At 45.4% G+C, this 13,556-nt stretch overlaps 1 protein-coding gene and 1 long non-coding RNA gene across 4 annotated transcripts in view; one reads left to right on the forward strand and one right to left on the reverse strand.

The window, feature by feature from the left end:
• Nucleotides 1-1,811: 1,811 nt before the first annotated feature.
• LOC135362438 (uncharacterized) lies at nucleotides 1,812-11,940 on the reverse strand. The gene is made up of 6 exons (XR_010407139.1): nucleotides 10,856-11,940; nucleotides 9,907-10,078; nucleotides 9,659-9,813; nucleotides 5,378-6,266; nucleotides 4,502-4,765; nucleotides 1,812-2,688 (listed from the first exon to the last, which is right to left on the reverse strand). It is a non-coding gene; the product is annotated as an uncharacterized LOC135362438 (long non-coding RNA).
• Nucleotides 11,941-12,131: 191 nt separating this feature from the next.
• TRPC6 (transient receptor potential cation channel subfamily C member 6) overlaps nucleotides 12,132-13,556 on the forward strand; it is a 119,244-nt gene continuing 117,819 nt past the window's right edge. Inside the window, exon 1 of one of the 3 annotated variants that reach the window (XR_008507579.2) lies at nucleotides 12,132-12,559. Coding sequence is in view for 2 of the 3 variants with exons in the window: in XM_045895197.3 (XP_045751153.1) it covers nucleotides 12,390-12,559 (170 nt within the window). In the remaining variant the exon portion in view is untranslated. The remainder of the gene's footprint in view (nucleotides 12,560-13,556) is intronic. The other 2 variants (XM_045895197.3, XM_045895196.3) reach the window with 2 other exon arrangements.

Consider the following 13,556-nt stretch of genomic DNA (forward strand, 5'->3'; position numbering starts at 1 on the left):
AACATACCCTCTCTTACTGTTGTGTGGATAAGTTGGTTTAAGATTGGATTCATTGCTTCTCAAAATGTTTGGTACAATTTTCCAGTGAAGTCATTTGCACTGTTTTCTTTATGGAACAATTTTAAATGTTGATTCATGATCTGGGTGTACTTATGAAGAGTGTATTTCGTAGTCTGTCTAGTGCAGACTTCCTCTGTGAATAGCCAAATAACACCTATTTGAGGCTTTGTGGGCCACATGGGGTCCTTGTAGCACTTTTGTCCTTATTTTTATTTTTTTCACAACTGCTCTAAAATGTAAAAGCCATTCTTAGATCACATTTCATTCAGAAACAGTGCACAGGCACAATCTGGCCCAGTTTGCTGGTCCCAGCTACAATATGCTATTGTATATGCAACTACTAGGTCACGTTTGCCAATTCTGTTCAAAGCTTTTATATCTTTTAAAAAATAAAGATGTCCCATATCAAATATGAAAAGAGACCTGTTAATATCTCTGAGATTGTGGATTTCTGTTCGTAGATCTTTTACTTCTTGCTTTATGCATTGAGGTCTTATTATTGAGAACTGTTATACAAGCAAGTTCTGCTTAATATCAGTGTTACGTCCATGCGAAAATGACACTTTATGCAAAATGTCACTTACTAGTGAGTAAGGAGCCTACTTTAAACGGAAAAAAGAAATTATAATACATTCATATTAATGCCAAACCCTCATCAATTTCCTAAAAATGTCACTAAAACACAGTAAGGAACTTACTCATAACTATCTGTACTGTTTATAAACTAACATGTTATGGTATAAAATGTTCGAAACATAACTTCCTAATCACCAAACACCTAATTAATTTGTTAACCAATATCTGCCTTGTAAAAAGTAACATAATTTCTTTCAGCACCAAAACTATCTCACATAAACATCCCCTTTGTTGACACTGAATGTTCTTCAAAACATCTACTTTTATAGCACAAAAAATGTCACAGATCAGTATCTCTTGTGTACATTGGTGCAAAAATCCTAAATATTAGTGAGCAAAATCATGCATATTTAGAAAGTAATATATAATGATCAATTGGGATCTATTCTGGTACTGCAAAAATGGTTCAGTAGTAAGATATCCATTAAGATATTAATAAATCTAAGAAGAAAAATCATATGATTATCTCCATAGTTGCTTGAAAACCCTCTTTAAAAAAAAAAAATTGAGAAACCTCCAGGAAACAGGAATTGAGGATATTTTCTTATGCACACACACACACCCTTGTATGTAGTTACATATGTGTATATATTTAATCTACTATTTTACAGTCCGCTGGTGGCGTTAACCAATGAGATTAGACAATAGGAAACAACTGCAGTCATAGGAATTTAAAAAAAATAGAACAGCTATCTCTAGTTCAAATGATATGATGGTATTCCTAGAAAACTCTAAATCATGTGTGATAAACTAAAACAAGAAAAGAATTCAGTAAGGTATCCAGACATAAAAAGAACATAGAAATTAATGGACTTCTTGTAAGCAAAATAACTATTTAGATAATACAATGGAACATTAACCATATTTAAAATAAGAGGATAAAAATGTTTAAACTTAGGAAAGTGCTTAGCATGGAAAAAACTTTAAAACAATTCTGCCAGACACAAAAATAGATATGAATAAATAAAAAAAGACAACCCTTGTATTTAGATATGAAAACTCAGAGTTGCAAATATGTCAGGTTTGCTTAAATTAATTTATAAATTTAATGTGATCTCAATAAAAATACCTGCAAGCATTTTTTTTATGGAATTAGAAAAGTTGATATCAAAGTTTATATGGAAAAATAAGCATACAAGAATAGCTAGAAAATACAGAAGAGAAAAGCTAAGAAAAGGGACTAGCTGGACAATATATTAAAATATATCATAAATCCTCTATAATTAAAACAGTATGGAACTCATATATGAATAAGTGAATATATTATTGGAATAGAATAGCAAGTCTGGACAGAGGCCCAAATACACATGGAAAGTGAATCTGTGATGAATGTGGTAGCAAGCCTGGGAAACAGTGGAGTTTTTAATAGATGTTGCTGGGGTGAGTGGATAGATAGACGGAAGGTAGAAGGGAATCCATCTCTCACACCATACACAACCAGATATATAGACATAAAATCATACAAGTACTAAGAAGGGTTAACTCTCCTTACACATAACTATGACTCAAAATCCCGATTTGGTAAGATTCAGATGCGCCACTGTTCTCTGGCTCCCCCAAGGGAAGAATCCTCCCTTCATTGAACAGCCGTTTCCCTATGAATAATGCGCCATGTTCCACTGGCTTCCTTCAAGGTCATCTGCTTGTCTTTGGCTTTTCCCAGTTCAACTATGAAATGCCTCCTTCTATATCACCGATTAAATTCTGTACGCTTCAAACTTGCCATGTGTAACAATGATTAACTCTGGCACAATACAAAACATACACAGAGGCACTGAGAGTGAATGAACACTTTAGTCGGAATTTCTTGAGAGAAAACTTGGAAGAAGAGGCCCACATGGGCCAAGTTTTGCCTTTAATAGCTCTTATTTGTGGACAGGACACAGTAGCTAGCAAGTAGGATGGGTAAGTTCCCCGGTGGTCTATGGTGTTTATGGCCTGTGGAGTCGAAGACTGAAGTCAGGGCAATTTCAGGGAAGTCACGGGAGATTCCTGGAAAGAGAGCCAAAGGAGGGAGATTCTCAAATTATGTGAGTAAACGGTGGCCAAGACTTTGGCTGGCCGTTGAACCATGCATAAAGGGACAGACGCAATGACAACTAAATATACAGGGACTGACCTGAAATTTGAGCTGCAAACAGGAGAGAAGGAGTCTACAATTTAATTTCAGTCAAATAAATTGCTTTCGAAAGAAAAAATATCAGACTTTTCCAGAGTCTCCAAAACTTAATATTCCAGTCTTCCCAGGATACAATCCAAAATTAATCAGGAAGTAAAGAACCAAGAAAATGTGACCCATCTCTAAGGGAAAGATAATGCACAGGAATGATGCAGCCGGGGATGAGCAGACAAAGGTTTCAAAGCGGCTGCGACAGCTACGGATGCTGAAGGGAAGTGTTGATAGAGACATGGTAGGATGACACAGCATCTGAAATAGTAAAGTCATTGCATGGTTTTAATAGCAGAATTCAGATGCCAGAGGGAAAGAACAGAGAACATAAAGATAGACCAACAGAGAACATCTCACCTCAAGAAAAAGAAACAAGATTGAAAGAAAATAAGCAGAGCTTTAAGCATCTGTGGGACGATACTGTATAGAATAACACATCTGAAGTCTGGGAAGGAGAAGAGCGGACGGGTCAGAAAAAAGTATTTGAACACATAATCTCCTAAGTTTTATCCAAGTATACTGAGGCACAAAACATACAGAAAGATTCAAGAAACTCAGAAACTCTGGATTTGCTTTTGATCTATCAGTTTTCCTTCTAGGAATTTACCCTGAAGATGTGCCTCCAACAGTATGAAAATACATGTGTATAAGGTTATTCACTGTATATTGAATGTATGATGTATACAATACATTGTATATTGTTTGAACAAATTATGATTCATTTTCACCAAGGGACAGCCAATTTTTCTTAAAGGGCCAGACTGTAGTTTGGGGTCCATACTGTCTCTGTTGCTCTGTGCTTAACTCTGTGGTTGCAGGATCCATAAACAGTGTGTAAACAAATGTACGTATGCTCTGTGCCAATAAAACCTCATTTACAAAAATAGATGGTGGGTCAGATTTTGCCAGGGAGTCATGGTTTGCCAGTCCCTGATTTGTATAATGCAGTACTGCACATCTATCCAGGAAAAAAAAAAGACTGAAAAGAATCTTTATAAACTGATATGGAGTAATGATTTGATCTTTTTTTAAGATTTTATTTATTTGTCAGAGAGAGAGAGCTAGAGCAGGGGGAGCGGCAGGTAGAGGGAGAGGGAGAAGCAGACTCCCTACTGAGCAGGGAGTCCGGTGCGGGACTCGATCCCAGGACCCTGAGATCATGACCTGAGCCGAAGGCAGACGCTCAACTGACTGAGCCACCCAGGTGCCCTGGAGTAATGATTTACCCATTAAAGGGGCCAAATCTAGGACCATTTGAACATCAAAATAAATAATGATGATAATGGATAATAACACTTTGAATAAAATACCTGAGTTCATGAAAAATGAATGAGCAGATGGAAGGGAAAGAAGAGGTCCTTCTTGTAGTAGAATGCCAACATATGAATATAGAAGGCATGATGACGTTAGAAATACCACTGTTTTGTAACCACTATAGTAATAATTGCTTCAAGCAAGCATCATCCATGGATGCTAAAACTTGTGGGTGTAAGTTTGGCTAGGGACAAGGTATTTATTTACACAGACTCCAAGTATCACTCTTGTATTACTTATTAATCACAAAGGTAAGCAATAACTTGACAGTAGAAACCAGGAGCATAGCCCCTTAACCAGGTGAGCAGGGTTAGCACCCACCATCACAGATGCGGTCACATCACAGGCCTCTGGACACCATCCACGGAGGAGGGCATGACATCCTGTTTGTGGTTCTCCTAGCCGGCACGTAGAACTTCTACCTCATGATGAAGACATGCCAGACAAACCCAGACTGAGGGCCGTTCCACAGAAATACCTGACCCATGCCATCAAAATGCCAATGCCCCCGTGAAGACTGTTCCAGATCAAAAGGGACGAGTCAGACTTGCCGTGTGAACGCAGTGTGTGAGCCGGAACTAGGTCCTGGACCAAACAAACAAAAGTGCCAAAAAGGACATTCTTGGAATAATGTGCAAAATCAGATTAAGAACAGAAGATTGATAAGAGAATTGTATAATGTTAAAATTTCTGGTTATGATAGCTGTATCTGATTATCCTTGTTCTTAGGAAATTCACATTGAGGTATTTTGGGGTAAAAGGGTATGAAATCTTCAACTTCCTATCAACGGACTAGAAAAAAATGTAATGGTATCTGTATAGAGAGACGATGATGTACCAACTATGAGATATAAATAAAAATATAATTGGTGAATTTGGGTGAAAGGTAAGTGTGAGTTCTTTCCACTTTTCTGTAGGCTTTCATTTGAAATTGTTTCAAAATAAAAATTTTAAGACATAAAACCACACATCTGTCACAGCAAAACCAAATCCTGTCACAATAAACGTTCCGCTTCTCAACAAAAACAATCTACTTGTGATTTTTGACAACGTTCCACCAACTGTATTTGAAATTGTATCGATATACATAACATGCAATTGTGTTTAAAATGTTCTTTTGAGTTAGAGTATGTAAATATTAATTTACCCCTTAGAAATGTTATCCACAAAATGCTGTAATGAGAACGAGGTACCTACCGTGCCGTCTGGGTACTGAAGGAAACCGGGAGAGCATTAACGCCGCACGCGCGTTGTTCGCTGACTGAATTTTCTAACAGATTGTTCCGTCACCGCGAAGCTGTCGGCTGGAAGGCTCAGCAGCTTCCCGGGTGAAATGTGGACACGAGGCCCGCACACAGACGGGGGGACACCAGAAGGACGGCCACCTGCAGGCTCCGGGGCGCCCGGCACGTGTCCGCACCGCACGTGCCGCGGGGACGGGAAGGCTCGCCGCCAGGCCTCAGCTGCGCTCGCTCCTCAGACGCCCGCCTGCGGACCGACGCCGCCAGGCCTCAGCTGCGCTCGCTCCTCAGACGCCCGCCTGCGGACCGACGCCGCCAGGTGGGGCCGGGGTGCGCGGCGGGAGGGGCCGCGGGGAACCCGGATGGAGCTCGGGGTCGTCCGGGGGTCACGACCTCCCTGCGCCCTTCCGCACGGACCGTCTTCACGGCCGCCACGGAAATCAGTACGTGGCCGAGGCGCGGCTCTGGACACACACGAACAGGAGTAAATGTTCTCCAGGCGCCCGGTGGGGACTGACGGGGAGCGCGCGCACCCCGTCCGGGAGCACAGACCACACACCTGAGGCGCTTCTCGCGGCCAAGAGCCGCTAAAAGTAGGAACACTCGCCGCAGGGGCTGTGGGGCTGCAGGTGGCAGCTCAGCGCGAGAAGAGGATGCGCTTCGAACCCTGCGGGCCAGTCTGCGAGCACCGTGGCCGAGGGCGGGGGTCGTCAGGGCAGGGGGGCGCGGGGCGCACGGGCTCTCGCCCCGGCACAGTGCCGCATCACGTCGTGAGTGTCCCGGCGCCTCAGGGGTCCGGGAATGTGGCCTTGGTCATCCGGCGTGCGGTCCACGGTGCGGCTGCGCTGCTCGCGGGTAGAATCCAGCAGTCAGGGGGCTCCGGCTGCACCCCGCCAGGTGGAGGCGCCCTGAGGGCGAGGGGCTGCAGCCGGGGGAGGGCTGAGGCGCCCTGAGGGCGAGGGGCTGCAGCTGGGGGAGGGCTGAGGCGCCCTGAGGGCGAGGGGCTGAGGCGCCCTGAGGGCGAGGGGCTGCAGCCGGGGGAGGGCTGAGGCGCCCTGAGGGCGAGGGGCTGCAGCTGGGGGAGGGCTGAGGCGCCCTGAGGGCGAGGGGCTGCAGCCGGGGGAGGGGCTGAGGCGCCCTGAGGGCGAGGGGCTGAGGCGCCCTGAGGGCGAGGGGCTGCAGCCGGGGGAGGCGAGGGACGGAGAGTGGTGTCAGAATGTAACTGGGCACAGCGACTCTAAGAAACGCAACCCCCCCATGTGTGTAATTATTGGCACATGAAGCTGACTGGAATCAAATGGAAAGACACTTTCTAAATTTTGAGAGGCGTTGTGCCGAAGGAGCCATGAGCCCATAGGAAAGCTGGAACTTTCAACTCATCTTCTGTGAACACCTCCGGCATAAAGTGGCTTGGGTGGGTGGCATTAGCTCAACTCTCAAAGGTTTTGTGTGTGTGTGTGTATATATATATATAAAATTTAATACACACACAGTTGTAAGTTTTTGCTTTTATTACTCAATCCTGTAAGTCTTTTTCTTTATTGTTTCAGCTTTTGGTGAAGGCTTAGAATGGCATTATCCACCTGAAGATTACACATTAAAAAAATAAAGTTCACCTAAATCTTTCTCTAGAGGTTTTATGGTTTTTAAGATTACATTCAGTTGGGGCGCCTGGGTGACTCATTTGGTTGGGCTACTGCCTCTGGCTTGGGTCCTGATCCTGGAGTGATCCTGGAGTTCCAGGGTTGAGTCCCGGAGTCCTGCGTTGGGCTCCCTGCTCAGTGCGGAGCCTGCTTCTCCCTCTGGCCCTCCCCCGCCCCATGCTCCCATTCTCTCTCTCTCTCAAATAAATGGGCAAAATCTTAAAAAAAAAGATTATTCAATTTCCTAATGCATTGCATTTATTTTATGGCTAGGGTGGAGACCGAAATCTCTTACCTTCTTCCCTTTATTCAGTATGACTTCATTTCCTCCAATGAGTTAAGATATGTCCTTTATCCTACCATAAAATCTTTTATATCCTTAAACCTCTGACTGAACTTTCTATTATATTCTTTTAATGTTTCTATTTTGTGAATATTCATCTATTTATTGTGGTTTTACTAAATCATTTAATGTTTTATAGAGCAAGTTCCTTTCCTGCTTTCTAAAAATGAATTTACTTGCTTTTGTCACATTTATTCTTAGAAAAAATAAATAATAGAGAAAACCTGTCCCTATAGGGGAAGACAATATTGAAAATACTACATTCTAGGTACGCCTGGGTGGCTCAGTTGATTGAGCATCTGCCCAGGGTCCTGGGATCGAGCCCCGCATCGGGCTCCCTGCTCAGCGGGGAGCCTGCTTCTCCTTCTCCCTCTGTTGCTCCCCCTGCTTGTGCTCTCTCTCTCTCTCTCTGACAAAGTCTTTTAAAAAAGAAAATACATTATACCCAAATTATACATTTAACACCAGTCTCATCAAACTATCAAACTATAATTTGTGTAGACTTTGACTCATTTTAAGTTTATAGTTTTCTTTATATGGGTTTTACAGTTCTTGGTTAAATTTATTTCAATTTATTTTATATTTTGTAGACTTTACTATATTTTGACTGGCTATTGGTAGCATACAGGAAAACTACGGAATTTTCTGTTTACCTTTATACTCTAACATTGTTCCAAACACATTTCTTACTCTTTGGTTTAGTAATTTCAGTTAAAAATCTAATTTTTTTACAGTAAAGAATTATGTCATCTGTCAACTAATAGATTTAGATTCTTTTTCAGACTTTTCCTCTTATGTTTTATTTAGCTTATTGTTCTTAGTTCATGAGTAATAGTAATGTATAGTGACACCTTTATTTTATTTCTTATATCAGTGGAATCATCTTTGGTATTTCTCCATGTTGGTTTTATTTGAAATAGGTATTCTTCACCATAGTAATGATGTGTCTGTTATTCTTAGTTTACTAAGTTTTTTAAAAAACATACATTAGGAATAGATACTGATTTTTATCAGCTGTGCATTTTGGATCCCTGGAGATAGTTAATTTTTGAATTTTGTACTTTTTCTTAAAGGATGTTGGTGTTCATTGAATTTACCACAGTTAATATTCATTCACTTTACAGCATATGTAGAAAATTGAGGTCTAGGCTGTATTTGAATGCCTCCAGTGATAGGAAAATATGTATAATGGCAGCTCTGTCCATTCTTTATATGTCTGGATTTACTGAGCCTGGGTGACAGCACCCCATAACTGAGCAGTATTCTCAACCGACCTCCAACTCCTCTATTACCCAGTCCATACTTGTTAATCTTGCTGTCAAATATATTACACGATGCCCTTGGTCAATAGTTTATTGAAAGCATTCTAATTACTCTACCGAAAGAGAAGTTAATTTAGTCCAACATGACCTGTCCTAAATGAAGCCATGTAATCCCAGTGCTTACACAAAATACCCATATAATAATGTTAGGATGCTGGATGTCTGTTAAGCTCAAGTTACAGCAAAAATTAAAATAGGTGGCTAATGTTTCACATAATGTTTCTAATGTTTAACCTAATAAAGTTTTAGCTGTAACAGAGATAGTAAATGTACTTATTACAACCTCACTACTTTAAAAATTCCAATGCGGAGGCTCAGAGATGTAGCGCCTGCCAACTATCTGCCTCAAACCTTAATCTACACAGACCTTCACTGAGAGACGCTCAGGCCTTCTGATGCTTGTGGGGTGTTCTTGTTTTTCCCCTGTGGAGTCTTCGTGAGTTAGGAGTCAGGACTCAGGAGCTTTAAATTATCCAGATGGTTTCCTGACTCAACTATTATCTGTAGCTGTCGGCCAACTAACCCAAACTGCGTTTCCCAGAAAAGCTCTTGTGTCCGTGGTTTTCCATCAGCAGCAGCAGCTGCCCTGGTCTTCTACGTGGCACCTTCTTAGTGTCTTCCTGAGTCAGCGTCTCACAAGGTTTTCCCAAGCTCTGTCCCTGAGGCTGGTGGTCACTTTGTTTTCTTTGCCTTTGGGCTCCTAGCCTGAGACCTTCTAGAGGGCAACGCTTTTCTTATTCATTTTGCCTCACTTGACTTTTCAAAATACTGTTATAATAATTATACCAGTTTTTGTAAAATTAACCAATAATCAATCAAACTGTGCAGATGTGTGTAGTAAGGTGTCCCTCCCATCCCGTAGAGAACAAAGCCCACCTTCATGACTGAGTCTTGGAGTTAAAACAGAGTGTTCTGTTTCATCTCAATACCTTAAACAGACGACAGGAGCGCGCGGAACGTGAGATTGCGTGACACTCCACCTCTGTGAGAACCAGGATTTCCGTCTTCTTTGGTCCACATCCACTCAACACTGCTGGACTTGATTAAGACATGTTACTAGTTTGAGAAGTTGTCTTCTGTTCTACTGTGTTTTTAAACATAATTGAAGAGATGAAACTTCGTAGGTAAGCATACAATGCAGAAAGAGACGGAGGGGTCCTCAGTAATTATCACTTACCAATGAATAAATGAAGCAGGAGGTTAAAGGTGCTGTCTGAAATCACAAACTTTCCGTTAGGGGAATGGCTAAAGCAAGAACCCAGGCTTTCAGACTCCAACCTGATCCTCTTTGTGCTTCTTCATAAACTCCTGCCTCTGGGGAGAGATGGGGTTTACTCGTCCAGTACCAACTGTATGTCAGATAATAGAGAAAAACAGGTCTTATGTTGCAAAATGATAAACTGATGTCACATCATCAGTTTACTGTAATAACTCTTTCAGTGTGAAGGTTGCTGAGTATGAAAAACCGTGTGATGAGAAAAGGCACAAACAGCTCAACAAACTAGAACAAAGTAATTATGTCTCAATTTTTGTTTTTTAAGTTAAAGACTAACACTTCAACTAACACCATCAGTCTTTTCCAACTTTGCTTTGACTCACAGAATTTGAGTCAAGTCGAAAACATTTGGATATTACTTCCCCCACTAAATTGTTTCCTGCACTTCATGTTTCTAAACAGATTACCTTGGTGCTGTTTAATTAAACATTAACTAATTCATTCAAGCAACAAAGGTGTTGCGTTCTCACAGATAGCATTTGCCATGAACAAACACATTTCAAGCAGAGTATCTTATTGCTATGTATAATTACCAGAAAATAAAAACTTTAAATCATGGCTCCGGATGTTGAGAAATCAAAAAAAGGAGATTCTTAAATCAGGAACAACACACTTCTAGAGTGTTTCCGTATTTTTTTGGTCTATACTTCATCCATCCATCCATCCATCCATCCCACATACCTGCGCCACGTACAGAACTAGGCTCTCAGGGTGCAGTGGTTCCCACCCTCTTGAGCTTTAGCTCCTAGTGTGCTGGCAAACTCAAAACCTCTAAATTTGTGATCTCTTTTTACCCTCTATCAAGTTGATTGCTTGTGTTCACACTTCCAACATCCATTTCATTGCTCACCTGTTCATGGGAAGCGAAGGTTATCTTTACTTCAGAATTTCAGACCATCTGGCTCTCTTCACTCCAACTGTAATGGGCTTCACATCTTTTCATGTCTGGCTCCTCACCCTCTCTCTTCACTTAACCAGCACCTCCTTGGAGAGGCCTCTTTTAACCACCTAACCTGAAATAGTCCCCAGTTACTATCACATCACTGTTATTTTCATTGTGGCCTTTGTGTCTGATACTTTTCATTTACTTGTTTAATCTCTGTCTCCCTTTCTTCCCGTGAAAGCCCTGTGAAGGCAGACAGGGCCCTTATCAGGCTAATTTGCCTCTGAATCCTAAAATGGTGCTTGGTACACAGTTGGCATTGATTAAATATTTGTTGAATAAATGAATCAATGGATTCCTAATTAACTACTTCTTGAACTACTATAGATACTGATTCATCCTTGCTGAGAAGTTTTAAGTTCTCACATCTGTGAAGATTAAATCAGAATTTAAAACTAAATCTTAAAATTAAACAGTTTAGAAATGTAGGAAACATCTGGCAGAGAAATAATTTCATCATTTGCAGTGATGGAAGGAAAGGTTTTCTCTGAAGTAAGCAGGTTGCTGGCCTCTTTGTTGCATCATCAGAAAATGCCTGCCTATTTTTGTTGGTTTGCTCAGGAACTGGGAACATCTGGTGTTGGAACATAGAACGTTGCTCATTTTAAAGTAAAGTGTTAACAATAACTTAAGGGGTTGGGAGTGGGAGAGAAAATGCCCTAAGAAAATGAAGACAGTCTGGAGTCTCTTGGCCTTTAAAACAAACAAAACCAAAACAGGTTTCTTTGGTTCTTCAAGAATCTTAAAGGAACCTTCCTAGAAAGTTCTCAATTTGTGTGATTTCCAAATGAGCAGACTGGGGGGGGGGGGGGGGAGAAAGGGGAAGGAAGGATCAAAGAATCAAAGAAAGAATAAAGAAAAGAAAAGAGAAAAGGGAAAAGCAAAGAAAGGAAAGAAGGCAGGAGCGCGCGCGTGTGGCTCCGCCTAGTTCAGGGTTATCCCGGCCCCGAAAGTGGCGGCGGCCAGCCCGGCTGACTTCTGGGGGCCGGTTCAGATCCCTTTAAAGGTGGGGACCCCCGGAGGACGCGGGGAGGCCGGCGGGAGCGAGGCCCGAGCCTCGGTGGACGCGGCAACTCCTCAGCCGGGTGCCCCGCGCCGCGCTCGCCCGCGCCGCTGCGCCCGCCGCCCCGCCCGCACTCGCTCCGCCCCGGAGCCCCGGCCCCCTCCCCGCGGGGTCCCCTCGCCGGACGCGCTCGGGCCAGGTCCCCTGGCGACCCCTGAGTGGTGACTTCTCCCCCGGCCGGCCTGGGAGCCGCTCGCAGAGCTCGGAACCGCGCACGGCCGCACCCCCGCCTCAACTCGTGCCCGGGGCGCGGGTCTGCGGGCGGCCAGGCGGACGGGGTGGCGGGCCCCCGCGCGCGCGGTCTCTGCGCACCGGCCCGCCCGGCCCGCCGACGTGCCTTCCCCGAGAGCCGGCCGGGCGCCGCCGGGCGCTCGCGCAATGAACCAGAGCCCGGTGTTCGCGCCCCGCAGGGGCGGCTCTCCCCGGCGGGCGGCTGGAGCCGGCGCGCGGCGCAACGAGAGCCAGGACTACCTGCTCTTGGACTCGGAGCCCGGAGAGGACTGCTGCCCTCAGCCCCCGCGGCCGGCCTACGGCTACTACCCCTGCCTGTGAGTGCGGGCGCCGCGGGCGGGGGTGCCGGCCGGAGGGGAGCCGGGGCGGCGCGCGTCCGGACACGCGTGTGCCTCCCTGGGCCGGGCGAGCCTGGGTTGGGCCCCGAGCGAGCGGAGGGGCGCGCGCGTCTAGGTTTGTCCCTGGTGAGCACGCACGGGTGGGTATGCTGGCCCGGGAGAGCGTGACCTCGGGGTTCCGCCTCCGCGAAGGATGGGCAGGTGTCGGTCTCGAGCCCAGCAGCTCCGTCCGCTCGGACCGCTTGGCGCGGCGCCGAAGGCACGGGCCGGGCCGCGAAACTCGGGGTCTAAGGGAGGGAGGCTACCCGGCTCAGGGTCCCCGGCGCGCCCTCCCGCTGCCAGACCCGCACAAGTTCGCAGGTGTCAGTGGAGGGGCGAGCTTGCCCGGCGCGCCCGGCCCCCAGGTCGCCGGGTTAGGTCGGGGACAGGGAAGCGCGGGAGGCTTTCCCACCCCGAGCGCCAGGCGTTCCCCGAGGGCGCCCAGGGGGTGCGGGGCGGGAGACGCGTCCGTTGTGGAGGCGAGGGGGTCGAGGGCGTTTGCGGCGAACCCGGAGCGACTACGGGATTTTATTTAAGAATCGGGAGGGGTTTTTCTGCGAGGGAGGCTGGGGCTTGGCGGGGGCGGGCAGGGGGTGGAATGAGGGAGAAGCCTTCCATCCCGCACATGCCGGGGAGCTCAGGGGCGGCTGGCGGACAGCCTCTCTGCCTCTTTGTCACTTCCCTCGATTGGGTCGTGTGGGTTCCTGACGTTCTTTCCGCACGCGGTTTCCCGAGGAAAGCAGCTCTGGAGTACGTGGTGGGGGTGCTGGGGACGCTCAGCTCCCCACTCCCTCCCCCCTGCCGGCTCCTGCAGACCCTTGGTCAGGTCTGCCCAGCGTCAAGGACTGGTGTGTTCCCTTTCTCAGGAAGAGGTGAGCCCCAGGAAATGGTGCATCTAATTTTTTCCCAAGATAGAAAAAAGTTGGAACTGGTTCCA

Source organism: Mirounga angustirostris, unplaced genomic scaffold (genome assembly GCF_029215605.1).
Source record: "Mirounga angustirostris isolate CCGP_5_RB_7025 unplaced genomic scaffold, mMirAng1.0.hap1 SCAF_13, whole genome shotgun sequence".
Lineage (NCBI taxonomy): Eukaryota > Metazoa > Chordata > Mammalia > Carnivora > Phocidae > Mirounga > Mirounga angustirostris.